Source organism: Nerophis lumbriciformis, linkage group LG01, assembly GCF_033978685.3.
Source record: "Nerophis lumbriciformis linkage group LG01, RoL_Nlum_v2.1, whole genome shotgun sequence".
In the NCBI taxonomy this organism is placed as follows: domain Eukaryota; kingdom Metazoa; phylum Chordata; class Actinopteri; order Syngnathiformes; family Syngnathidae; genus Nerophis; species Nerophis lumbriciformis.
In genome coordinates, this window is record NC_084548.2 from 33,255,685 (window position 1) to 33,282,560 (window position 26,876).

Below are 26,876 nucleotides of genomic sequence, written 5' to 3' on the forward strand. Positions count from 1 at the left end.
ATAAGCGTACTAAGCGCTTGCTTAGGGCCCCGCGGCCACCAGGGGGCCCCAAAAGCAATTAACAAAAAAATATTATTTTTTATTTTTTGCATGTACGAGTCTGACTGATGATTTCTAAATGATCAAAGATATATTATTGTACAAAAACACAATTTTAGGTCAACATTTTTGCACATTGCTGTTTCAGGTTTTTGTTACCAAAAATAATAAAGTGAATCAGAATCAGCTTTATTGTCCAGTTATGTTTAACACACATGGAATTTAACTTCAGTAGACTGTGCTCTCTTTGTACAAAGTAAACATTAAATATGAACAATTAACTAAAAATATAAACTAGTAATTAAAGACTAATATGTACAAGACTAATGAGACAAGATGACACTTTTACTGTAAATACAAAGCTTTATCACTTGGACTGTTCAACCCCAGGCCACTCTTGTAGCTGAATGTTTTCTACATATTAAGATTAGGAACCATATGTGGCACTCTGGACATCATTCGTTCATTCATTGGTATTATTTATGTTCTTAACTGGGCCACCCCCATATCTTTATAAATGACATGTCATTTGTAAAGACATGCCAGGCTGACAATAGGATAATGTAAACAACACTGCCAGAGCCGCAATGAGTTTATATATTATTTATATATTATTGGCAGAAATAGAGGGCCCCAAAATCAAATTTTGCTTAGGGCCCCATGGAGGCTTGGGCCGGCACTGGCCTAAATGAATTTATTCCATGTAGGAATAAGGATGTAAAGGATGTAACATAACAAAACGTGGAAAAAGGTAAGCACTGTGAATACTTTCCGGATGCACTATATATATATATATATATATATGTATATATACTTGGCTATTGCATGTGTGTTGATGTGTAAGATTGACTTAGCAATTGTCAAATATGACAGCAGATGTTACAGCATGAGCGTGCGCTTGTAGGTAGTGTGCATGTTATCATTCATGGTGTTGTTTTGTGTATCCTATGGTGGTGTTCTCCATCCAAACTGCGCTGCCACATGAATTGCTCAAATACCATGCTCAAATAAATGTGATACAAGGCAGTCCAGACATAGTTTGCAGGCCACATACTGTAATGACACAAGTTCACTAAGAAAACAGGAAAAAAAACACAGAAAGTGTTTAGGCAGTGTTTATCTAACTTTTCAGTGGTTCAATTCCTGGCCTCATTCTACAACACAGATGAGCTTTTAGCACATGCATGTACAACAGATCTGATCTTATCATCCCTTCACTGTATTGTGCTTTGTATACATCTGAATGTGAATACACACTCAAGCAGTATAAACTATGTGCTGAGACAGGATTAGAATACGCTAAGCGCTCACTATTACACATGCATACGCACTGAGCAAGATACAGTTTAATTTGAGTTATGGACACTCTGAGTCGATTAAGGTACAGTTGGCAAAACAAAAAAGATGTAATTGACAAAATAGGTATTCAGAGACTCACTAAGCAATCATCTTGACAGCTGCAGGAGCCTAATCAACTCACAGGTGTCTTTCTATAAGGAGTTAGGTATTGTTTCTGGTTATCTCATGGTAAAGTGACTATTTGTCTTCCTGAACTGGCAAAATTGTCACTTATACATGGTATGAAGCTATATATATATATAAATATCAATCGAATACAAAGGTGCATGTGCACAAGCGTCACACATCATTATGAAACACCCATGTCTTCCATGTACTGTATACTGTACAATGCCTATATGTACACACAATGGAGTATACAATATTTGAGTCATCTTGCTAGTATTATTCATACTAATGCATGCTACAATGGTTACTTTTAAAGACATGCAGCACTACAAGAGCAGAATAGCATAGGTTTAATAAATGCTGATGAAGAATATAACCTATAGGTCTGAGTACCAGTTGAATGATTGTATAAATGCGAAGCATATATATTTTTACCTTCTCGCGATGCCAATCCAAATGGAACTATGTTTTTCTTTGGTTTGTTGTTATTATGCTTTCTTATGTAACAGCAAGCTAAAAAAAATATGAATAGTTTGTTGTACTAAATGCCAAAGCATACTATGACAAAGCTGCTAGCTCTTTTCTATTCTTATATTTTGTGGTGCTTTTTTGGGCTTGTTGGGTTAATACACTATAAGCCTTAATTAGCTGTACCTTTAAGCAATTATTTACCCTTGCTGTTATAAGTGTTAGTACAAATTATGTAATATCACTACATCTTTTGTGGCTTGTTCATATGACTGTTCCTACAATTATGGAATGCTATGAAGTAAAGGACAATGTTGTTTATACTGGGCAGTGGCGTCAAACTACATAGTTTTCCTGTTACAGTTGGGCTTGGAGGCAGTTAAAGAGACACTTACAGGTTTTTTTTTTTACATACAAATAGGCACTAACATAGAACACCACCTAGATTCTTGATGTGTTTATCTTAACACACAATCAGGCGACTACTAAATTACCTTGTGATGTATAAATGAGACATTCGCTCTTGTATATCCACTAATGCTTCATTGAGGAAAAAAAACAAAACAAAACAAGCACTGTTGTGGTCCCCATACACAGCACTTCCCCGTGGTCTATATATTGGTCTCTACAGAGGCCACTGGTACAGATAATAATGAGCAAAGAATGCTTGTGCACTTAGGTCCGGGAGCCTATTGAGGGAGCCTTAAATGACCATCAGGCCAGATGGGTATTAGCATCCTTCCTCTGTTGTTGTTCTTGAAAGTATGGCTAAGACCTTGGCAGTTCGAGTAACGTATTTTGCTGAAACTATGGTATGACTTAATCTTAAACCCTGACAACACTATGCTGATCGTATTGTGCATTGTCTTCTGGCCACAGTTTGTAATATGATGGAGCAACAGGTGGTCCCGTTAGACTGTTGATTATTATTACTTCTTAGGCTACTATTTGGCTACGTTTGTGAGCTGGGCAACTACTGTCATAATAAGTAAGACTAACTCCATGCAGAAGCCAAGGATGTCCCAAAAATGACAGGTTGTGGTTCTGTCATGTACTCAAGTTCCTTCGGATGTGAGCAAACATCCGGTCTTCGGTTGACTTTTACATCAAATCATCTGCTCTAGACTCCCACACTGGACCTGAAATACCAGGCCACTCTTTCATTTTTCTGTGCAAGTGTCTGCAGATGATAGATGAAAACAATCTTCAAAATAGCTCACATTATACATCCGTACGCATCTTAGTGATGTTTACATAGTTGGTGTTGACTACGGTGCAGTTTCCTGTTTTCATGCCCTCTGGTCTGAAGTCCTCAGTACTGTGGTTGGCAGCCTCTTGAATCTCCACATAATCCGACTTACTGAGAGTTGACCCGCTGCCACTGCGGCCACTCTTCTTTAGGTCATCAGTTGAGCTGGCCTTAGGCACACTAGGGATATTTAGATACTGCGCCTGTTCTTCACCCTCTGTCTCTCTGTGATAGAAGTAGTTGAAGTTGGACACGATTACTGGTACCGGCAGCGCAATGGTCAACACACCGGCAATAGCGCAAAGAGACCCCACAATCTTTCCGCCGATGGTTGTCGGGACCATGTCGCCGTAGCCCACAGTTGTCATGGAAACCACTGCCCACCAAAAGGCTTCTGGAATGCTGCTGAACTGGGATTCTGGCTCGTCTGCTTCGGCAAAGTAAACAGCACTGGAGAAGAGAATAACGCCAATGAATAGAAAAAAAATGAGCAGTCCGAGCTCACGCATACTGGCCTTCAGAGTCTGCCCCAAGATCTGAAGTCCCTTGGAGTGGCGGGAGAGTTTGAAGATACGAAACACTCTTACAAGCCGAATGACACGGAGAATAGCTAAGGACATAGCTTGCTGTCCCGTCTCTCTATCCTCTGGCCTCTCTGCTAACTCTGTGCCAAGAGTGATGAAGTAGGGAATGATTGCTACGATATCAATGATGTTCATGATGTTGCCAAAAAATCCAGCTTTACTGGGACATGCGAAAAACCTGACTAAGAACTCAAATGAGAACCAGATGATACAAAGGGTCTCCACAATGAAGAAAGGGTCAGTAAAATATGATGATGGGTAATACGTCATTGTGACATTGGAAAGGGTTTGGAAGGGAGAGTTGTACATCTCCTCGTCTTCGTTTCGGAAAATTGGCAGTGTCTCCAGACAGAAGCTAACAATCGAGATAAGAATCACCATTACGGAGATGATGGCAATGATTCGAGCTGGACCTGAGCTCTCTGGGTACTCAAAGAGCAGCCACACCTGTCTCTGGAACTCATTTTCTGGCAATGGGCGCTCCTCTTCCTTTATGAAACCTTCATCCTCCCTAAATATTTCCATAGCTTCCTCTCCCAGCTCATAGAAGCGAATCTCTTCAGAAAAAATATCAAGAGTGACATTAACAGGCCGGCGCAGCCTCCCTCCCGATTGGTAATAATAAAGAATGGCATCAAAACTTGGTCGATTGCGGTCAAAAAAATACTCATTCCGAAGAGGGTCAAAGTATCTCATCCTTTTCTTGGGGTCGCCGAGTAGCGTCTCCGGAAACTGGGACAGGGTCCTAAGTTGCGTCTCAAAGCGTAAGCCTGAGATGTTGATGACGACCCTCTCGCAGCACTCATGATCTGGGTCTGGGCCGTAGTGGTCATGAGGCTGACCCGGATGTGCTGCCGCTTCGTCTGTCGGGTCGCTGGTCGCAACCGTCATGCTGGAAGGCGATGGGACCTGGAGCTTTCAAATGAGGCAGGGCCACGTTTGGCCACAGGAGATACGCCTGTTAAGACCTAGAGCGGGGAATAAAGGGTAATTTTGATATAATTTCTAACATAATTATTTGGGTACCTTCCACATTTGAATTGATACCAGGATTGAAGTTGTGTGTATAGTTGTTAATTGTTTAATAATAAAATTATTTTTTTGATTCAACATTTAAAAAGTAGCGGATTATGATACCTGTGCTAACCAGTTGTTATATATATTTTTTAACAACATTTCTGGGTATCATTTTAAAGTATAGTAGACTTTGCATGCTGTAGCAAGACGTGTGTTGCCTAGCTAGGAAAGAACCTTTCCTTTGAAGTGCAACGTGCCAGTCTAGCCTTATGTTGCGCCCTATAAAATATTTATATTGTAAGTATTGTACTTTTTTCACACTTGCTGTTTGGTAGTAACGTACATTTTAATTGTAGTTTCCATTACACATTTGGAAGCGTTGAAATTGCCATATAAAATTGCTAATGATAATCAGCAGCATGTATATGGTAATCAGCAATGCATTAGCACATTTTTACTTCACGTTTGAGCGTTTTCTATCAGACATACTTGCTTTGTTGGCAATGAAAATTACAACTTTGCCAAGGGGCAGTTTGGCTGAGTCCACTGAGGTACCTCACCTAATGTTTGATCCCTTGTTTAGTCTGCACCCTGCCGTGACATTGTGAACAACAAAAGGTATCGACAAAAGGCACAGTTTGATTTTACGTGAATCGATACCCGGTAAGATGTACCGAATTTAGTACCCATTCTTAAGTGTCAGTAGGCCTACATTAAATCATAAACATTCCTGCAGTCAAGCAAGGCCAGGACATTTGAAAGACAGGAGCAAGGAGGGGCCGGAGCATTTGAGCACATCGGCTCCACTTTGTCTCTGAGTATTAGGTTATGAGTTCTCTCTCATTCGAGCCTGCTGTTGGATCAATATGCCATCCAGTAATATTGTATTAGCTCTTACAGGGTGCAATTACAACCAACAGATCCGATTATATGCTGAGTGCTCCGTACAATCTGAGATTACTTTCCAAAGCTTTTATGTGTAAAATTAAATATTGTATGCCCAATAAGCCACTGATTAATCTCATTGTCAGTTGCCATCAAACTTTATTTAAGATACATGCTTTGTAAGTTGACAAACATGCATTTGGAAATAAATAATAAAGACCCACCTTTGTTATTTGTGTTGCTTATTGTTGCTGATATGTGCAGTGATGATGCCCGACAAGCCCAGCAGAAGTATCAATGTCACCCCTTGCCGTCCAGCCAGCTCCTTCCCTTTACTTCCAGCCATATATCACCGAAAAAGTCCGGTTCTGCAACGAGGCGCCATGGGGAGTGGAGAGAGTACAAGGGATGAGGATGCAGGAGTTACATCCCCTCATCTCACAGCTCATACGCAGCCGATACATGCCAGGATAATGCAGCTATGGGTTACAGGTTGGAGTCGTGCTGTTGCATTGATTCAATGAAACTACAGGCATGAGCAACTTTTTGCAATGTTTTATTCAGCATAGTGTGCGATGGAGTGCCACATATCTTCCAACAGACTTGAAGAGGGGAGGCAGCGAGGGATGCTAATATCATTATGTATACTTTAGATTCCATTCTAGGACAAAAATCAGCTGTAATGCAAATTCCCATCATCCATTAAAAGATAAACATTTATATATATTTAGTATGTTATCGCCTGCCCTTTTACCCCTATAAAAAGATATTGCACATATACTTTAAATGTTCAAATTCCATATAATAAACCAGTCTTAATCAAGGAAGCAAATATGACATTTCAGACAGAACAGCAAAGCTCATGCACTGTCATTCCAACATGAGCATGAATAGTTGTTTTTGTTGTTGATTGGCAGACTAGTGACTTAGTTGGAAGTGACAGGTGCCAAACATGCTTAAGCCATTTGAAGCCCCTTCGTGTGGATGCAGCCACAGTTACATGCATGCACTAACCAAACCAGATGACAGCATTACCTGATATCATTATTATCAATATTGCAGCTAATGGCATGCAGGAATTCACCCCGTTTCTCCTGATGCTGAGATGCATGAAATGTTATCCAGTTTGCCTCCTCTTCATCAAGTGTTTCTTTACGTTGGTGGTGAGCCTTCATTCTCCTGCTTGCCTTTTATTGGACTCGCACGTCCAGCGGCTGTTCCATCTCGTCACGGCCGTGTGGAGCAACCTGCTCTTCCCGCGTCGCTCATCTGTCACTTACATCCCTGGTGGAGCTGCATGGGCTGCAGTTGGGCATCGTAGCGCATACTAAGAGCTTCTGCACAACGCGCCTCGCCCCTCACTGCTGCTCTCCCTCTTTCTTTCTATCTCCAGACTCCGCGCACGTTAAAGGGGAAGCACAGTGGAAACACTGCTCCAAAACTTAATGTATCTATTTTATTGCACAGAGAAAGACACTCATTTTGGTAATCTATTGCAATGAGGTATTTCTACTTAGTTTATGCAATGCAACTGTATACAGTTAACATTTTGTGTGAGCAGACCACCGAGAAAAAAATACATATTTGCTTTCTATCTGTGTTTTAATCTTTAACATATCTATCCACTTGATAATTTTGTCATGATCCGTGGCCCGGATCATATTTTGTTTAGGTATTGTTCTGTTAGTTTTGGACTCCCTCAGTTCCTGTTTTGTGCACCTCTGGGTTTGTTTTGGTTACCATGGGCGCTGATTGGTTTCAGCTGCCTCTGATAAGTGTCCGGGATGCTCACCCGCTGCCGGGCACTAATCAGAGAGCTATTTATTCACGTTGCTCGCCACACACTGTCTGGCTTCGTTATTTGCAGTATGCAACATGTTACGTTTGGTTATTCCTGTGTCCTAGTTCGTGAGTCCTGAGTTTTACCTTAGCTTCCATGTGCGATTGGCACGCATCCCTTTTGTTTGTTTCCTGTCTTTGGTTTATGCTATGATTTATGAGGAATAAATCATATCCTACCTTCACGCTTTCGTCTGTAGTTGTCCGTCTGCATCTCGGGAGAACGACCCCGCATAAACATGCGACACTACCTGGGTTCAGATCAAAACTTGGGAGACAAGCATTTTTGCCGCATATTCCTAGATGCCTTCAAAGTCCCAGTGGCGGGCCATGCGTTTCTCACCTAGGCCTTCAGTGATGTCCTACTTAGTCTGACTTCACCTTTCAAATTATCGTAATTTATGTCACCACATGGACACGGCTGGAGATACTATACAAAAACACACTTGCATGCTACTTAGAATTGAATCCCATCAACAATGTACAAAATGGTCTATTTTTTGGCACATTTAACATTCAATAAACCCGCTTCAGCAATTAAAACATATTATACGTGGTACTGTCAAAATTAAAAGAACTGTATAAAACAAATGAAACATGAAAAAACAAAGAAATACACTATTTGAACTCACAATTTGTAGCACCCATTCGACGCCGTATAAGCCAGTGGTGTGGTCATAGTAGTCGGTTGATTTGTGTGAAAGTGGCGGGGAAACCATTTTGCCGCCGGTGTTGTGACAAAATGTGATTGCCTGCCAAAAATTGATTTCCTTCGCGGGAGCGCGCACCGCTCGCTAAACCTGCATTGCTTGGCTTTGTCTGTCCACAGCGGATTACTAGGTGTAAGACAAACACTTTATCCTTGTGGTTATTGTACAGGTGAGTTTTCTGTGGGTTTATATGGCTTGTATGGTTCCGGTGCCACTTCCTGTTTTCGCAAATTCTGATTGGATACTCACTTGAGACTCACTCCCAAGTGAGTGTCCAATCACAGCGTTAGGCCAGCTAGAAGGCCTTACTGACAACAAGTCGTGATCTGATTGGCTATCGCAATTGTCTGTCACCTCTATGTGTCCGCCAAGACGCCCGCATTGTTGATTCTGAAGGCTCCGGGCAGATTTGGTACAGCATGGCAACATAAGCTAGCTGAATTCTGATTGGATACAAACTCTAAACTAAATCAGAATCAGAATCGTTTTATTGCCATTGTTTGAGAACGGCTTCACAAACTAAGAATTTTTCTTGGTGCAATTGTGCAACATAAAACACATATAACACAGATTTGGTAATAACAAGAGCTGTAACTGAGCTATCAGATCTTGTTATAGACTTACAAGGAATTCAAGGAGCTACTGTTAGGAGTTATTGTTCATGTGCCTGCTGGCCGAGGGGAAAAAACTGTTCAGGTGGCGGGAGGTGTGGGTCTGGATGGACCGAAGTCTCCTGCCTGAGGGGAGTGGGGAGAATAGTTTGTGTCCAGGGTGACAAGAGTCAGCTGTGATCCGACCCACACGCCTCCTTGTCCTGGAGAAGAACAAGTCCTGGAGGGATGGGAGCTTGCAGCCAATCACCTATATAAAAAACAACATATATAACATATATAAACATAAAAACAACAGTATTGGAAGTAGCATAATATGACATGAATAGAATACAAATACTTTTAGATATTTAGGGAAAGTAAATTAAAAAGTACTTTTTATATTTAATTATGATCATGATTTCTGGTTATGTTAGGCCAGCAGAGAAGACATTGTTGGCCCTAACGACACACCACTGCAAAGTCCACTAAAATAATTCCCTCCATCAACGTTCTAATGTATATACATTAATTAAGTATGTATATAATATAATTACAGATATGTTCATAGCAATACGTAATATGTTAATTTTTTACTGTATTTTGGTCATTTCATGCATTACCAGAACTTCTTTCCTGTGCGCAGTGATTTCACTGCTCATAACAACTTACTTCCTACTTTGTCAACAAACGTGTGTGTTTGCTAGTCATTGCAGACTTTGTAATAGACAATAAACACGACTATTTTTGGACAAAAGAGGATTCACAACCTTATCTTTTTTTTAAACTGAATATACGAAGGATTAACTACTGGTTGTAGAAGCAGAGTTAGCACGAAGAGACGGTGCAACGTGTGAGCAGACGGACGCAGAGAGAGTCAGGACCGGCATGACTTGATGGTGTAAATGTAGAGCTTGCCAAACTATGCTGACAGAAAGGCAGTACTCTTGCTGCACTGAGTGGCACACAATGTTATTATCGATGGTGAGGCTTTTGTGTCTGGCAAAGACACTGTGTCACGGCGCATGCGCAATCCCGCATGTCATCTGTCACTTACATCCCTGGTGGAGCTGCATGGGCTGCTGTTGGGCATCGTAGCGCATACTAAGAGCTTCTGCAAGCGCAGCCGGCACCTCCGCTAGAAGCGCGCCGGGACACGCCCCTGCTCGCTCTTCCCGCATCGCGGCCACGCGCCTGCACGGCTGCAATCAATCGGCAATCAGCACACCTGGGTCTGATGAAGGCGGACAGCATAAAGATCAGTGTACCCGAAGATCCAGTGCCGGAACATAGTTCACTCCTCGTAGTAAGCATCCCGTCTCTGGCTTCCTTCCGCGTACTTGCTCTCTCTGTGCTTTCGCTGTGCCCGTGTCTTATGTCCTCTGTGTTCCCCGCAGTGTTCCCTCTGTTTTCCCGTGATCGAGCTGTGTGCCTCAACTTCCACCGGATTCTGAACTGCTTCCCTCAATCCTCGAGCCTCGCTTGGACACGGACCTCGTCGCCTCTCTCCAGCCCCCGACCGCTCGCTTGCCCACGGACAGCCTTCTTGCCTTGCCCCTTCGATCTGACGAAGGATTCATCCAACACACACATACAACAACCTCTGGTATCATTTACATGGTTAATTCTACACATTGCCTTGCACCATTTAACTAGAGTAGCATACACACTCCAACTCATCATCATCATCAGTTTCAATAAATCTATTGAACTGAACCCTGCCGTGGTGTCGTCTCCTTCCCCCGCCGTACGTAACACACTGCTCATAGAAACTGTATCACAACGAAAGACAAACACTAACACTAACCCTGCAGTAATAAAAAAAAAAAAAATTATATCTGTGTAAAATCTACTGGAAATGACCACCGCCAACTTGACCAAACACACAACTGTCCATTGAGTAACTAACTATTGTATTGTACATAATACATGTGTAACGGTGGAGAAATCATCCAGTCATCCATTTATACCGCTTGTCCCTTTAGAGGTCGCGGGGGGGCTGGAGCCTATCTCAGCTGTACTCCGGCGGAAGGCAGGCAGGGTACACCCTGGACAAGGCATAAACAGTATTAAATGCTGTATGCTGTATTAAATGATGACCAAAGTATTGCTGGCGACAAGTGGAATGTACCTGCAGGAAGTGCTCAGAAATGTATAGCCTTCCAAGGGGTAAAACAAGTTTTTGCACTGTCTAGGATTGTCGACTTTTTAATGGATCTTGCCTGTTAATATTTAGAATCTTGAAATGAACACATAGGAATGTTCGATAACTCTTATTAACCACAACTGTATCTTAGAGTGATATTTTGAAGAGAAAAAAAAATCACTTTTTGAACTAACTTGTGATTGTTGATGTGTTATTTAGAAAATCCCATAACCCAAGCATTGTAATTGCTTTATTGTCAATATAACTGTCCCCATTTGTTAATAAGCTAATAATAGCTCGACGAGGTTGCAGCCCTCGTGTCCAGGGTTTACCACGCCTTCCGCCCGAATACAGCTGAGATAGGCTCCAGCACCCCCTGGGACCCCGAATTGGACAAGCGGTAGAAAATAGATGGATGGGTGGAGGTTGCAGCTTGATGCGTTCAAGGACATCCTGTAAAATATTGAGATTTTTGAGTTTTTCTGTTTATTTTGCATTTTAAAAAAGGGAATTATCGCATATTTCATTGTACCGGTGTCAGTACATGTGAAACCAACTGCAGAATGTGAATATGATAATTACTGTGAAGCACTATTTTAAACACTATACGATAACAACCAACAGTGTTCTTGGTGTTCTTTTTCTTGCTCCTTATAACAACATACTACCACCTACTGTACAATAATGTGCAATGTAGTCTACAAAACCCCTTAAAGGACAAATAGGTTTGAATTTACAGCAATTAGTTGTGACATTACAGAAGAATATGATTTCAGTATTTTACTGTGAAATTAAAGTGAATTGCTGTGAAATATAATGGTATCATATTTGTTACAGTAATATTTCATAATGGTACAGTAAATTTTGATTACAGCTTTTGGAAAAAAACATTGTCGTGACCCTCGGCATGACCCCAGGATGCAAAGACAGAGAGTGGCATGTGAAAATGTTCAACTCTTTAAGTAGAATGAAACAAGAACTAGTGCAAGGTAACACATGCAAAAATGAAACCGAACACACTGTGGCACACAGGAAACAACCAGTGTCGAGAGGAGGTGACACTGGTATAAAAACCCTGCTGATTGGCAATCAGGAACAGGTGAACCTTCTAAGTGCCAACCAGTAACAGGTGAGTAAAATGGAAGCTTAGAAGCTGGGGTAAAGTCATTGCTGAATAAACCACAAAACAGTAAGTAGAATAAAAGTAAGAGCGCTAGACAGGAAAAAAAAACACTTAACTAAGGAAAATCAACAGGAAACCCAAAAACTGCCATGCAGATCACGACAGAAAATATTGTTAAAGGCTGTGGAATCCTGGTATATTTGTATAGTGTACACCAACAGAGGACACTGGTTCTCAAAATAGAAATAATAGTTGAAGGGACCCCAGCAGGCACAAGACAATAAAACAGCGTCAATAACTTGTTAAATACTTGAATTCACACTAACTTATGATATTGTTTTGACCATTTAGCTCAAAATTAAGACATATTCCTAAGAACAGATCTAAGCATTGTCCAACGCGAAGTAAAGCGATCTGCTGTTTGAGTGTCTTGTTTTCAATGATGTCTTTATGCAACACCCATGCACAGTGCAGACTCACACGTTTGGAGCTCACATTTTTTAACAAAATGCAACTTTACTAACAATAATTTGTCATTAACCATATGTCATGTTTCCTTCTTCCGCAGTAAGATAGATGTAGAAGTGTTGTGCACTGAGAGGCAAAGATGTGGCTGAAAGTTTTTTATAAAGTTAATATATCATTATTATTTACATTTTTATGAATATTCCTCTTTACACTTGGTGAGAGATTTTGCCCTCACATTTAGATTTGGATTTAAGATTTACATTTAGATTCCACCTTTTGATTTAGATTTAACATCATGATTTAGATTTAACATTCATGTTAAAAGGGAACTTAACTTTTTGGGGAATTTTGCCTATCATTCCTTATGTAAGAGAAGAACATATTTTTTTATTTTTTATTTTATGCATTCTAATAAATGCGATCAAAAGTCTACTTACAATGGAGGCGATGGGAGTCGCTGTATTCTGCCTATAAAGCCATGAAAAAATATCAAAACACCTTCATTAAGGTTTTATATACATGATGAAAGTATATATGTAATGTAGGGACAGGCACTTTCATAATTACATTTAATATTTACGTATTTTGATAATATGCATATGCGGCTCATTAATTTCAGAAACGCATCACGACTTTCACTTTTTTCCCCCCACTACATCACTGATGATTACTCACTGATAGCCAACAAACATAATAAAATACCACTACTGTACAATGTCTGCTGTCATTAGGATGCCGATTGACAGAATCTTGTTTTATTTCCGTTTAAATGAAGAATGACTCATAATCCTCGTGAGGATGGTTATATATTGGGTTTTATGAATGGTATAGAGCAGGGTTCTCCAACCTTTTTTCCCACCAGGGACCAGTTTAATGTATGCATTATTTTCTACGTGTGGCAGATAAAAACACCCCAAAAACTAGCTTGAAAAATTAGCCTTGGCTACAATCCGGAATATTAACATTTTATATGTCCATTCATGTGCATTGTCCCATGTACAAAGGATTTGTAATATACATCTATTTACAAGCTTATTGGTGTGTTTAGTGGGACAGGAAAAAGTTAAGTTAGAGAAAATGCGGTAGTTTATAAGTGTATTATTGTTTCTGTGCGGCCCAGTAGCAAATGCGTCACGGACCGGTCCCCAGACCGGTGGTTGGGGACCGCTGGCATAGAGGACCTCCCATTTTCTCAGTTGTAAGCAGACTATTTTCTTTATGTAATATATAAAAATACATCCGTCAAACTAACGGTCGATTAAGATTGTCTCAGACGAGAGCTGACCAAGCTAAATCTATGAGCATAAACGTATGAAGAAGCCTACTTGGGTGAGAAGAAAACTGTCTCCTAAAACAAACTAAACCGTTCGCTTGCGATCAATTAAATGCCCAGAGATTATCAATCAATCAATCAATTTTCAATGTTTATTTATATAGCCCTAAATCACAAGTGTCTCAAAGGGCTGCACAAGCCACAACATTACAATAACCTGGATGAATAAGAACATCCATAGACATATTTTACACAGTATATCCCAATCTATTACGGCTTCTCGTATGTATTGACGTAATTACGTATGTATATAACACATGCATGCACATTAGATATAGGTGTAGTTAGCTAATAAAGGCAATTTCGATAGCTATCATTAGCTGTCATTGAACGTATATTCTATCGTAACAACAACATGACTGCATATTGTTCGTTGCGTCTCTTGGACTGCTTTTGTATGTGTGCACGTGCTCCCTGCGTGTTGGTTTTTACGAGACCTGGTGAGTGTCTGCTGTAAACACCAATTATATCATTCAGGCCGGTAAATTACATCCATCCATCCATCCATTTTCTACCGCTTATTCCCTTCGGGGTCGCGGGGGGCGCTGGAGCCTATCTCAGCTACAATCGGGCGGAAGGCGGGGTACACCCTGGACAAGTCGCCACCTCATCGCAGGGCCAACACAGATAGACAGACAACATTCACACTCACATTCACACACTAGGGCCAATTTAGTGTTGCCAATCAACCTATCCCCAGGTGCATGTCTTTGGAGGTGGGAGGAAGCCGGAGTACCCGGAGGGAACCCACGCAGTCACGGGGAGAACATGCAAACTCCACACAGAAAGATCCCAAGCCCGGGATTGAACCCAAGACTACTCAGGACCTTCGTATTGTGAGGCAGACGCACTAACCCCTCTGCCACCTAAATTACATAAACTTTGTAATTGTAAAAAATAGAGAGAATTGTCAAACAAATGTGTTCTGTTAAACCACTAATTGTAACATAAGCTAACCGGTGGTGTTCTTGTTACATATATTGGTTTAAAAAATGTAACTGTGAGCAAGTTGCAAACAGCACTTTTAAGATTTATACTTCGCTTTAAGATATAATTTTGATTCACGATTTGGATTTAGATGTAACATTTAGATGTATAGTTAACATTTAGATTTAGATTTAAGATTTGGAGACCATTTAGAATCAACATTTAATTTGACTTTATTTTTTGAAACAGGGACAGTACATATTGATGAACCCACAAGTGAAAATAGGCAAGATTGTAGCCAGTACTTTTGTCCCTGCGGGAATTAATGCCAAACATTAAGAACAGGACATCACTAAACAACTGCAAAACACTGCTTTATACAACAATAAAACAATAATTGTTACGGTGCATGCACAAACCATCTGGGAGCGCCTCTGGACACGCCCCTGCTCATTCCTCTCAGACCGCTGCCACGCATCTGCATGGCTGCAGTCAATCTGCAATCAGCGCACCTGGATCTAATGAGGCTCGACACCATAAAGACCAGCGCATCCTGAGATCCAGTGCTAGAACGTAGTTCTCTGTCCCTCAATAAGCTATCGCGTCTCTGGCTCCTCTCCTGTTGTTTTGCTCTCCGTGAACCTCTGCCCTTGTGCTCATCTGTCCTTGTCGTTTCCCTTGTTCCCTCAGAATACCCTCCGTCGCCTTGAAAGTGAGCTGTGCGCCTCACTTCCCTGGACCCCCTCTGGATTCTGACTGCCTCCCTGATAACAACTTCTGCTTTGAACACGGACCTCTTGATGCCTCTCTCCAGCCCCACGGACCTCCCGCTTGTGTTACGGACCTTCTTCAGCCTAACCCCTATGGACTTTCTGCCTTCTCAACCAACACACACCTACAACAACCTTCTGGTAACATTTCCTTGTTAATTCCTTCACATAGTCTTGCACTCACACACATAGTAGCATACACACTCCACCGCATCATCAAGCTCAATCAATTCCTGTTGAGCGATACTTCCTGTGTCGTGCCGTCTCCTTCCCCCGCCGTACGTAACAATAATAATAGGAAGTACAGTGGGACTAAAAAAATGAAACTATAACCCAAATTACTAATGACAGACCAGCAAGTAAATTACCATAACAAGTTGGATTTAAGTGTAAAAGTGATTCAGTGCTAAAGTGCTTAAGTGCTAAATTGATTGAGTGTTAAGATACACAAAAAGATAATTTCACATTGCCTGTTACAAAGTGCTAATTCACAAGTATGTGAAGTGCTGGTGTAAATTGCACATTACCTTATTTCACTTATTTTGCACACCCCCGTGTGTGTGCAGGTATTATTGCACAGGTTAGCATATGTAGGTGTGAATATGCACACATTATTTCACAACATTTGCATGCATAACAACGTGTATGTAAGCAGACAGGGTCACAAGAGTGGTTTATCACCAGCAACATTCCCCCCAAAAAACAACCCATACATTAAAAATACAGTTATCAACTAGATTAATTACATGTGATAATACAACACATCTAGTGGATTTTAAGATTCATTATGAGTGCAGTTTTGATTTTCAAGTAACCCCAGTTTTAGATCTGAGAGGTAAGAATTTGTAAGTCTCGTATGTTACTTGGTACGTTGTTGTGTTCCACAAGTGATATGCAAAAACTGATCGATTTAAGTTTTTCTTTATAAATTATTTTAGTGGCGGTGGAGATAGTCCATGGAGAATATTGTACAGTAAGGAAGCATCTGCTTTTTATTTTCCCAACTCAGCAATTCATCTTTCTTTAAGATTTTACAATGATGGTGTTTTTTGTTTTGTTTTTGTCGAAAACTTTTAGAGTTTGCATGTATGCAATTTCGACAGGCTTTAAAGGTACCATATGTAATATTTTCATGTCAAGTCATCATTGAATGGCCCTGATATGTCAAAAGGCATTAATAAATCATGTTCTTTTCTAATACCTTTATAATTGGTAACGGTAGTTCAGCCGGGATAAGCTCATTTCAAAATTAGATTTACAGCCTCGAAATATTGTTATTGTTTTCATTTCGATCGTTATCGTTTGACCAATTACAAAGTCTGTGAGTGTGTCACATCCAGGTTGCCAGTTACGCACCGCCACCTTCGTCGAGCTACTGCCACTGGTAAAGTTACTAAACATGTCAGACCTTAGTCAATCTAAAAGGTATCATTACGATTCTCAACTTATTCATGACAAAGTCAGGAACAAAACGAGGATGTGTATGGGAGATGCCTTTGAAAGATGGAGATGATTAAAAGTGGAGAGGATTTTTTCATCTGACGCCAAACTTGCTATTTTCGTCCTTAAAAGGTAAGTCAGGCATTTATGTTTTATTATTACTTGTAATAAATTGAAATGTACATTTCGTATGTAAACTATATAGTCCTATACAGACTATGATCTTGTTTAACAAAGCTAGTATGTTCGTGCAATGAATGCTTAGTGTGATGGTGCTCCGCTCCTAGTGTAATGCTTAGCATGCTAGCCTGGTCAATGACAGATAAATAGATAGTACTTTATTGATTCCTTCAGGAGAGTTCCCTCAGGAAAATTAAAAATGACCCATCGACATACAGGCTAACGGTGGAAATATATGCTCGTTAACCTTTATGTCGATGTGTCATCCAACTGACAGGTCTAAATATTATTTCGACAAATAAAACCTATGTGGATATGGTAATGTCAGTGCCTATTTCGTTCTCAATATGCTGATACGCTGAGGAAATTGGACAACATGGAGTTATGCTGAACGAAATGTGGCGGTAATTTTACTGTTGGCCTTGGTTTGCCATCAAAGTAAGCCTATGCGATATATAATATATTAATATATATAATTATTTCGATGGTGGTCCGTGCGGTCAAAGTAGATATTTTAGCAGGGTAATGCCAACAATCTGTCCCGACTCCCGACGGAAATATTGCTGCGTAACTTTACAAATACATTTGGCTAATCGACATCAGTAAAATGTGGCATAATTACTTTGTAAATCTTCTTGCAAGAAGCATGAACAAGAGACACCTACAGCGTAGGACTCGTCGATTGCCATTTGAAGTTCCTTGAAGGAGGATTCGGATTCGGCTGCGTATCTGGCAACCTCAGTCATGGAGAGTGGGAGGGGACTACATAATTTTGACTGCAATTGCAGTACCATTTCTGGCCACATTACTACATATGGCGCCTTTAGTGTGGACTTGCATGCTGATGCCCAAGTTGTTATACAGTAGGCAATATGTGGCATGATCAATGCATTTAGATACCATTTTGCAGAGTCAAGAGTTAAGTTATTTCGAGTGTATCTAAAATTTGACAGGCTGTATTTTATTCTATTCACAGGTTGTTGTTTTTTAACTTGTTGTTCACAGCTGTGAACCAATAATACTTCCCAAATATTTAACCTCCTGTAAAACTTCAAGGTTTGTTTCATTTAGATACACTTAAAGAGTTATGTCAGCATTTGCCTTCTTACAAACTGTTTTTACACATTAAGATGATAAAGGTTCAACCAGTTTGACACTATGGACATAGCAGCTGTTAGATCCTGTGCATCGTTGCATTTATTTTTTTTGCATGCACATACACAACAGTATCATTAGCATACATCTGGAAAGACAGAACAACAATGGTCTTAAAACCAAACCTTGAGGTACACCGAGCGTATTGTCAGAATTTTTAAATGTAGTATTGTGTACTCTAACACAGTGGTGCCCAACAACCGGTCCGTGGATCGATTGGTACCGGGCCGCACAAGAAATAAATTTTAAAAAAAAGTTGTTTTTTTTTATTAAATCAACATGAAAAACACAAGATACACTTACAATCAGTGCACCAACCCAAAAAACCTCCCTCCCCCATTCACACTCATTCACACAAAAGGGTTGTTTCTTTCTGTTATTAATATTTCTGGTTCCTACATTATATATCAATATATATCAATACAGTCTGCAGGGATACAGTCCGTAAGCACACATGATTGTATTTATGACAAAACAAACAAAAAAAAACCCTCTGGTCCATGGGACAAATTTTCAAGCGTTGACCGGTCCACAGTTACAAAAAGGTTGGGGACCACTGCTCTAATACACTGTTTCCTATATAATGATATTCATTGCAATGTATTTACAGACAATTTAAAATTAGAGGGCTTATAGTTTATACAATTTGATGACTCACATTATCAAACGTCTTCTTCAAGTTAAAAAAAAACACCACTGCTATACATTTTAAACTTTACATTTTTTACAAAGAAACAAGCACAGTGTCACAGGGCTTGGTGCATGTGCCTCACAATACAAAGGTCCTGGGTTCGATCCTGGGCTTGGGATCTTCCTGTGTGGAGTTTGCATGTTCTCCCCGTGACTGCGTGGGTTCCTTACGGGTACTCCGGCTTCCTCCCACCTCCAAAAACATGCACCTGGGGATAGGTTGATTGGTAACACTAAATTGGCCCTAGTGTGTGAATGTGAGTGTGAATGTTGTCTGTCTATCTGTGTTGGCCCTGCCATGAGGTGGCGACTTGTCCAGGGTGTACCCCGCCTACCGCCCGAATGCAGCTGAGATAGTCTCCGGCACCCACCACGACCCCAAAAGGAACAAGCGGTAGAAAATGGACGGAAGTTGCCGTTTTTTTCTAAAGCCAAACTGCATTGGGTTGAAGTTGGACTTTAATTCCAATGTTTAATGAATGTTTAACTAATTTAAACTCAAATGCGATGAAAATTAACTAAATGGGAGAAAAGTGTGTTAAATGTGAGAAAAGTGAGTTAAAAGGTGAGGAAAGTAAGCTTATTGACCCCATTTGCTAATTTTATTATTTTTATTTTTATTATCTTTATATGTCTTATTTGTATTTTATCCTTTATCTCTACTCATGGTTTTTACTATTTTACAGGTTTTATAATTTTTACTTTCCAACGTTCCTCAGAGGGAGCCATCTGCTTCAGGGGTTATCTGGGGCGCTTTGTGTCAGCGTCCTGGTGGCCATGGTCTGATGACCTCCTGGTGCAGATGGTTCCTGTGATAGTGTTTACTCACATGTCTCCTCTGTACTCAGTCATGCATTCATTTGTTCATATAGTTCCAAATGTGTGTGTGTGTGTGTGTGTGTGTGTGTGTGTGTGTGTGTGTGTGTGTGTGTGTGTGTGTGTGTGTGTGTGTGTGTGTGTGTGTGTGTGCTTGTGTGCTTGTGTTTGGTGTCTGTATGCGTGCATGCGTATGGGATAATGGGGGATCTGGGTCATCGGGGTATTGTTTTTAACTTTGTAAAGCACTTTGCATTGCGTTTCTTTTATGTATGAAAAGTGTTTTATTAATAACGTTTGATTGATTGATTGATTGATTGATTATTGTGGGAAATATATCTGCAAGAACAGTGTGACTGAATTGTTACATTTGGCACCCCATAGTACCAGGACTCGGTTTGACTCGCTGTGCAACTTGATGCTCGCATCATCAGCTACACATGACATTGAGCCAATGGCATGAGTGATGACAGCTGTCAGCATTGCTGGACCCGCAATGATAACAACTGGGTTAATGATCATAGCTGTGACTGTCGAGTTGACCAAGTCTTTGCAGAACAAATTACGCACGTTATTTATTTTTAACATGTTCTGTCCAGCCACTTTTTCATATATCTGCTGGACAGAATTGCTTTACAATTCCGCCCGATTTTGCTCATTTCTAACTTAAAAAAATGACCCAGGATGTGATTAAGTATTTCCACGTAGTGGCGGTGCTACAGTGGCCGGGCGATGGTCATAGCAGTGACATTTGAACAATCCTCTGGGCTACTGGTGAGCGGGTCTTTTCAGGACTATTTTTATACAAAAGGCGCACTGGATTATATGATTTTTTTTTTCTAGATTTAAAACTCTTAGTTGTGGTCTACATAACATGTATTGGTGGTTCTTTAGTCAAAATATTGCATGATTATGTTTTACAGACCATCTTCAAGTCGCTTTCTGACCATCGCTTTAGGATGTGCCGTTTTGTGGGCGGTCTTATTTAAATAGCTCACCTTCGGCAGCGTCTTTTCCCCGTCATCTTTGTTGTAGCGGTGTAGCGTGCAAGGACGGGGGTGGAAGAAGTGTCAAAAGATGGAGCTAACTGTTTTAATGACATTCAGACTTTACTTAACTCAATAACGCAGCAGCATCTCCTCATCCGTGGCTCACTAGTGCAACAACGCCGGAAATGTGTCCCGTGAAAAAACGTCCAACTGGAACTCTGTAATAACTACAGTTCCGTGGGTGAATAATGTAAACTCACTACACCGGTAGTTTTTAGCGCTTCCATAGCTAGTCTACAGACAAACTTTACACTACTTTATATTAGAAATGGCAACAGCGGAGGATGAATGCCCCATAACAAGAAGATAGAGAAAAAATGGAGAAGCTTATCAACTACTGTGTCAGCACGGACTACAATGGCGGATGCGTGCACATTTTCAGGACTTATGCAGACCCCAAATACATATCAGCAGGTACCAGAAGGTAAGAAAAGTTGGTTTTGCTAAATATTGCGAAACAAAACGCCAGATAATGTCTGCGAATAGATGACAGTTTGCGGTCCTTATACACACCATAATTATAACTGTATGTTGAAGCACAGCACGTCCGACTATGGTAGCCATGATGCTACGACAATCCATCAGACGGTGCAGCTTTATAGCTTACCAAAGTCATACGAAAACATTTTGACAGATTTTTGAGCGCCGTGTATAATGTTCTATCTTCTCGTATGGCAGTATCTCTTATGTGTGACTGCCATCTACTGGTCACACTTATCATTACACCCTGTACCAAATAAAATTGCTTTAAATTGAATGATTCCGTACATTAGGCACACTGGGTTATAAGGCGCACTGTCAATTTTTGAGAAATTGAAAGGATTTTAAATGCGACTTATAGTCTGAAAAATTTGGTCAGTATAAACATGTTCAATGTATTTATAATATTTGTTTACCACTGCCAGGCCTGCACTCGACTGTATGTGCATATTTTTTGGATTGTTGGAGGAAGCACGCACACATGAGGATAACATACAAATATACATTTTATCCACAAATGTCTTGTTGTTATTCCAGTAGCCAATTTCTCACCAGATTATCCTGGTTTCACAATACTTGACATGGGCGACGTCCGAGCTGGTATGATTATAATTATTTTTATCGCTCATCTGAGGCTTTGGATCCAGCGGTTACCAGAAACAACATCCCACATCTCCATCTAGAAAAGTGCATTGCTGGGAACAGCTCAGCTCCTGCACAGAACCCTGAAGATCCAAGGCCTATGGTAAGAGGACTAGAAAAAAATACAGCAATATGTGTCCTCTTCTTTTCATTTTCACAGTTATATTGACATCAGACATTAAAAACAAACAAAAACATTGAAATATTATGTGATACTGCAAGAATATTTTTTTCTTCTTGGCTACTCAAATCAATTTTAACATCTTGATGCCTTTGTCGTATAAGTCCTCATTTCCACTACTTAAGACATTGGAAAAATGTATTGTTTTCGGTATCTTAAAAATGACAGTAGCCCTTTTGTTACATGCGCTCATGGTTGCTGTTGGTGTGAGCCCAGGATGCAGAGACAGGTAGACAAACTGGTAAGGAGGTCATTTTTTAGAGACAAAAAAATAAGGTTGCACGAGCGTGGCCGCAGGATTGGACCACGGCTGAGTCAAAAAACAAGCAATTTACAAGGCAAGGCAAAATGCCAACAAAAACATGTTGAAGTCGAAACACACAAACAGTAAGCACGCTGAACCAGACAATGAACCAACCTTGTTTGTTTGGCGAGGCTGGCAAATAAAACTTCCTGATGAGACCCTTCCAGCAGGTGAGCTTCTTAAATCACTAAACCAGGTCAAGCCAAAGGTGAAGCTGCTGAGAGTAGGGGCAAACAGGAAGTGTAATGAAAAATAAGTGTCTCACTCTCTATTCACTTTGTTATGTTCAAGAACATAACACAATGAATACACCCTGTGTTTTTATCTTTGCAAATACACACATTTTGTCTTTAAAATTTTAGATTATTAAGTAAAGAAAATAAGTTTCGATAGTGAAAGAGGTGCCAGGAAAGAAGCGAAAGTAGAGTGGACACGTGTGTGTTTGTTTACTTTCAGTTTCACTGGACAAAGCCCAACAACAACAACTAGGGGCAGCAAGGTGGACAAAAGTATATGTGTAAATGGACGCATCAGACTTTGTAGGACACAATCCTCTCTCCAACGCTTGCATTGCAATTGTTTGTACTTACTCCACTTGTAGAAAAACATGCTAATCTTCAATTCTAGTCTCCTTGCCTTATTCAGAAAAGCCATTAGAGCAAACCAGGGAAGGGAAGATGCAAAAAATGTAGTACACGTTTTTGCCACAGTTTTGCGATTCTTTCTTGGAAAAGACACACCGGGCACAATGGAGCTTTATCACCTTCGAAGGTGCGGTGCTTTCACCAAGATTTTGCGGCTTGCAGAGGTGGCATGAAGTCTGTTGAGAAGCATGTCTCTCTAGAACACCGGCTGCGCCAATAAGTTGTCCATTTTTTATTTTTCTGAGAATCGGCAACTATATTGAAGACTTGCAGGCAACAGGATGCTGGGATTGACTAACTTGATGCCCATAAAAGGGTATAATAATAGGCTTATAATTGGAACAGTTACTGCTTTTCGTGAACGTTTGTATTAATATTTGATGGTTGGTGATGTGTACGTCCAAGTTCATAAATATGTTTATAAAAAAATAGAGTGTTTTTCTGGTTTAAAGAGGAAAGACTTGCCTGAAAGAAACGACTGAGCATGTTTTCTGTGATGTAGATTATCTACATACTGTATTACAGTTTTATAATGACTGTAAATTCATGGTGTGGGGCCTTCAAAACTTCTCAGCCCCAGGGCCTTGCATTAGATTAAGGTGGCCCTGGTCACATTGGCCTTGTTTTCACTGCACACCAAATCTGATTTTTTTGCACTCAAGTGACACAAATCTGATTTTTTTTTGCCAGTCTAAAAGTTTCCAAGTCCTTTCTTTCTTTCATACAAACCCCATTACCACATATGAGTTGGGAAATTGTGTTAGATGTAAATATAAACGGAATACAATGATTTGCAAATCATTTTCAACCCATATTCAATTGAATGCACTACAAAGACAAAATATTTGATGTTCAAACTCATAAACTTTTTTTTTTTTTTTGCAAATAATAATTAACTTAGAATTTCATGGCTGCAACACGTGCCAAAGTAGTTGGGAAAGGGCATGTTCACCACTGTGTTACATCACCTTTTCTTTTAACAACACTCAATAAACGATTGGGAACTGAGGAAACTAATTGTTGAAGCTTTGAAAGTGGAATTCTTTCCCGTTCTTGTTTTATGTAGAGCTTCAGTCGTTCAACAGTCCGGGGTCTCCGCTGTCGTATTTTACGCTTCATAATGCGCCACACATTTACGATGGGAGACCAGGAAAGTACCCGCAGTCTTTTTTTACGAAGCCACGCTGTTGTAACACGTGCTGAATGTGGCTTGGCATTGTCTTGCTGAAATAAGCAGGGGCGTCCATGAAAAAGACGGCGCTTAGATGGCAGCATATGTTGTTCCAAAACCTGTATGTACCTTTCAGCATTAATGGTGCCTTCACAGATGTGTAAGTTACCCATGCCACTAATGCCCCCCCATACCATCACAGATGCTGGCTTTTGAACTTTATGTCGATAACAGTCTGGATGGTTCGCTTCCCCTTTGGTCCGGATGACACGATGTCGAATATTTCCAAAAACAATTTGAAATGTGGACTCGTCAGACCACAGAACACTTTTCCACTTTACATCAGTCCATCTTAGATGATCTCGGGCCCAGAGAAGCCGGCCGCGTTTCTGGATGTTGTTGATAAATGACTTTCGCTTTGCATAGTAGAGCTTTAACTTGCACTTACAGATGTAGCGACGAACTGTATTTAGTGACAGTGGTTTTCTGAAGTGTTCCTGAGCCCATGTGGTGATATCCTTTAGAGATTGATGTCGGTTTTTCATACAGTGCCGTCTGAGAGATCGAAGGTCACGGTCATTCAATGTTGGTTTCCGGCCATGCCGCTTACGTGGAGTGATTTCTCCAGATTCTCTGAACCTTTTGATGGTATTATGGACCGTAGATGTTGAAATCCCTAAATTTCTTGCAATTGCACTTTGAGAAATGTTGTTCTTAAACTGTTTGACTATTTGCTCACGCAGTTGTGGACAAAGAGGTGTACCTCGCCCCATCCTTTCTTGTGAAAGACTGAGCATTTTTTGGGAAGCTGTTTTTATACCCAATCATGGCACCCACCTGTTCTCAATTAGCCTGTTCACCTGTGGGATGTTCCAATTAAGTGTTTGATGAGCATTCCTCAACTTTATCAGTATGTATTGCCACCTTTCCCAACTTCTTTGTCATGTGTTGTTGGCATCAAATTCTAAAATTAATGATTATTTGCAAAAAAAAAAAATGTTTATCAGTTTGAACATCAAATATGTTGTCTTTGTAGCATATTCAACTGAATATGGGTTGAAAATGATTTGCAAATCATTGTATTCCGTTTATATTTACATCTAACACAATTTCCCAACTAATATGGAAACGGGGTTTGTAGTTCTTTTTTTTGATTTTCCTATTCACATTAACAACACATTCCTACCTCTGCTGTCAGTCAAAACAAAAACAAAAACAAAAACAAAAAACAAAAGTAAGAGTACAAAAGTACCCAGAGTAAAAAACAAATAAAAAAATAAAATAAAAATGTTTAATATAAGGCACTTGAGACAAAGTAATAGAAAGCTGAAACACACTATAGAAGCAGCATGACAAGGCCTGAAACGTCGGCAGTCATATTCAGGTGCGTGTCTAGGGCTATTCCTGCACTTGTGTAGAGGATTGGTCCAAAAAAATCAAAAAAGGTCTCCGCACTTTAAACAACTTGTTTTCAGAGCCCCGTAATGTATATCTTATTTTCTCCAGCTTCAGGTTTGATTGCACATCCCTTATCCAGTGGGAGACTGAGGGTGGGACAGCCTCCTTCCACTTCAACAGTATCAGGCGGCATGTGAGGTGGGTGGTAAAGGCAACTATTTTCTATAGCTATAGCTCCATCCCTTCAGGAAGGATTCCAAATATAGATATTAAAGGGTTTGGATCAATTTGAACTGTTAAGACTATGTAGAGTGCTTCGAAGATGGTCTTCAGGTACCTGACACAGCCAAAACATGTGTATTAATGTTGCGTTATCACATAATGAGTTAATTTGGGGAAATATTTGAGCTATTTTTGCTTTTGAGAAGTGCACCCGGTGTATCACTTTAAATTGGACCAGTGAATGTCGTGCGCACATTGAAGATTAGTGAACCCTTTTCTCAATTTTTGCCCAGGTTTCGTCATCTATTGATGTTTGGAGGTCTCGTTCCCATGCTGTTCTAATTCATAGCATGGAAGTGCATTCTAATCCTGAGAGTAAATCGAGTATATGTGAGATTGCCCTCTTCTTTGTTGGATTTAAAGACATAATTTAATCTGTGGTTTGATTTAGAGGGTTTGTTAGGGAACTGCGGAAGAACTGTTTTAACAAAATCCCTTATCTGGAAATATCTAAATATATGGGAACTGGGTAGATTAAATTTCTTGGACAACTCCATAAAAGAGGTGAATATATTGTCTATAAAGAGATCATTGAAGCATTTCAAACCCCTTTGATGCCACATATTAAAACTGTGTCAAGTGTTGAAGGTGGAAAGCAGTGATTTGATGCTACTGGGCTGAAAAGGCTCATTCCTTGCAGGTTAAAATGTTTTCTAAATTGACAGTATATTTTGAGCGAGTGACTAACTACAGGATTAATGTTGATTGTCTTCTCTGATAGAGGCAACGCTGCACCCATCAGGGCTGCTAAGGAAGCAGAACCACAAGAATGTATCTCCAGCTTCACCCATGTAGGACTTTCCTGATGTAGGTGTCCAGTATGACATGC

General features: G+C 40.2%; 1 protein-coding gene across 2 annotated transcripts; it reads right to left on the minus strand.

Annotated features, from left to right (window-relative positions):
• Positions 1 to 1,091: 1,091 nt before the first annotated feature.
• Positions 1,092 to 6,981, minus strand: kcna2b (potassium voltage-gated channel, shaker-related subfamily, member 2b). Of its 2 annotated transcripts, none has more exons than XM_061979875.2 (3): positions 6,794 to 6,981; positions 5,934 to 6,077; positions 1,092 to 4,775 (listed from the first exon to the last, which is right to left on the minus strand). In XM_061979875.2, exon 3 carries the CDS (start codon positions 4,696 to 4,698, stop codon positions 3,196 to 3,198), a length of 1,503 nt encoding a protein of 500 aa, XP_061835859.2. In that variant the 5' UTR covers positions 4,699 to 4,775; positions 5,934 to 6,077; positions 6,794 to 6,981; the 3' UTR covers positions 1,092 to 3,195. The 2 variants fall into 2 exon arrangements, with proteins under 2 accessions (XP_061835859.2, XP_061835867.2); XM_061979883.2 differs by having other exon boundaries at positions 6,745 to 6,981.
• Between the last annotated feature and the right edge of the window lie 19,895 nt (positions 6,982 to 26,876).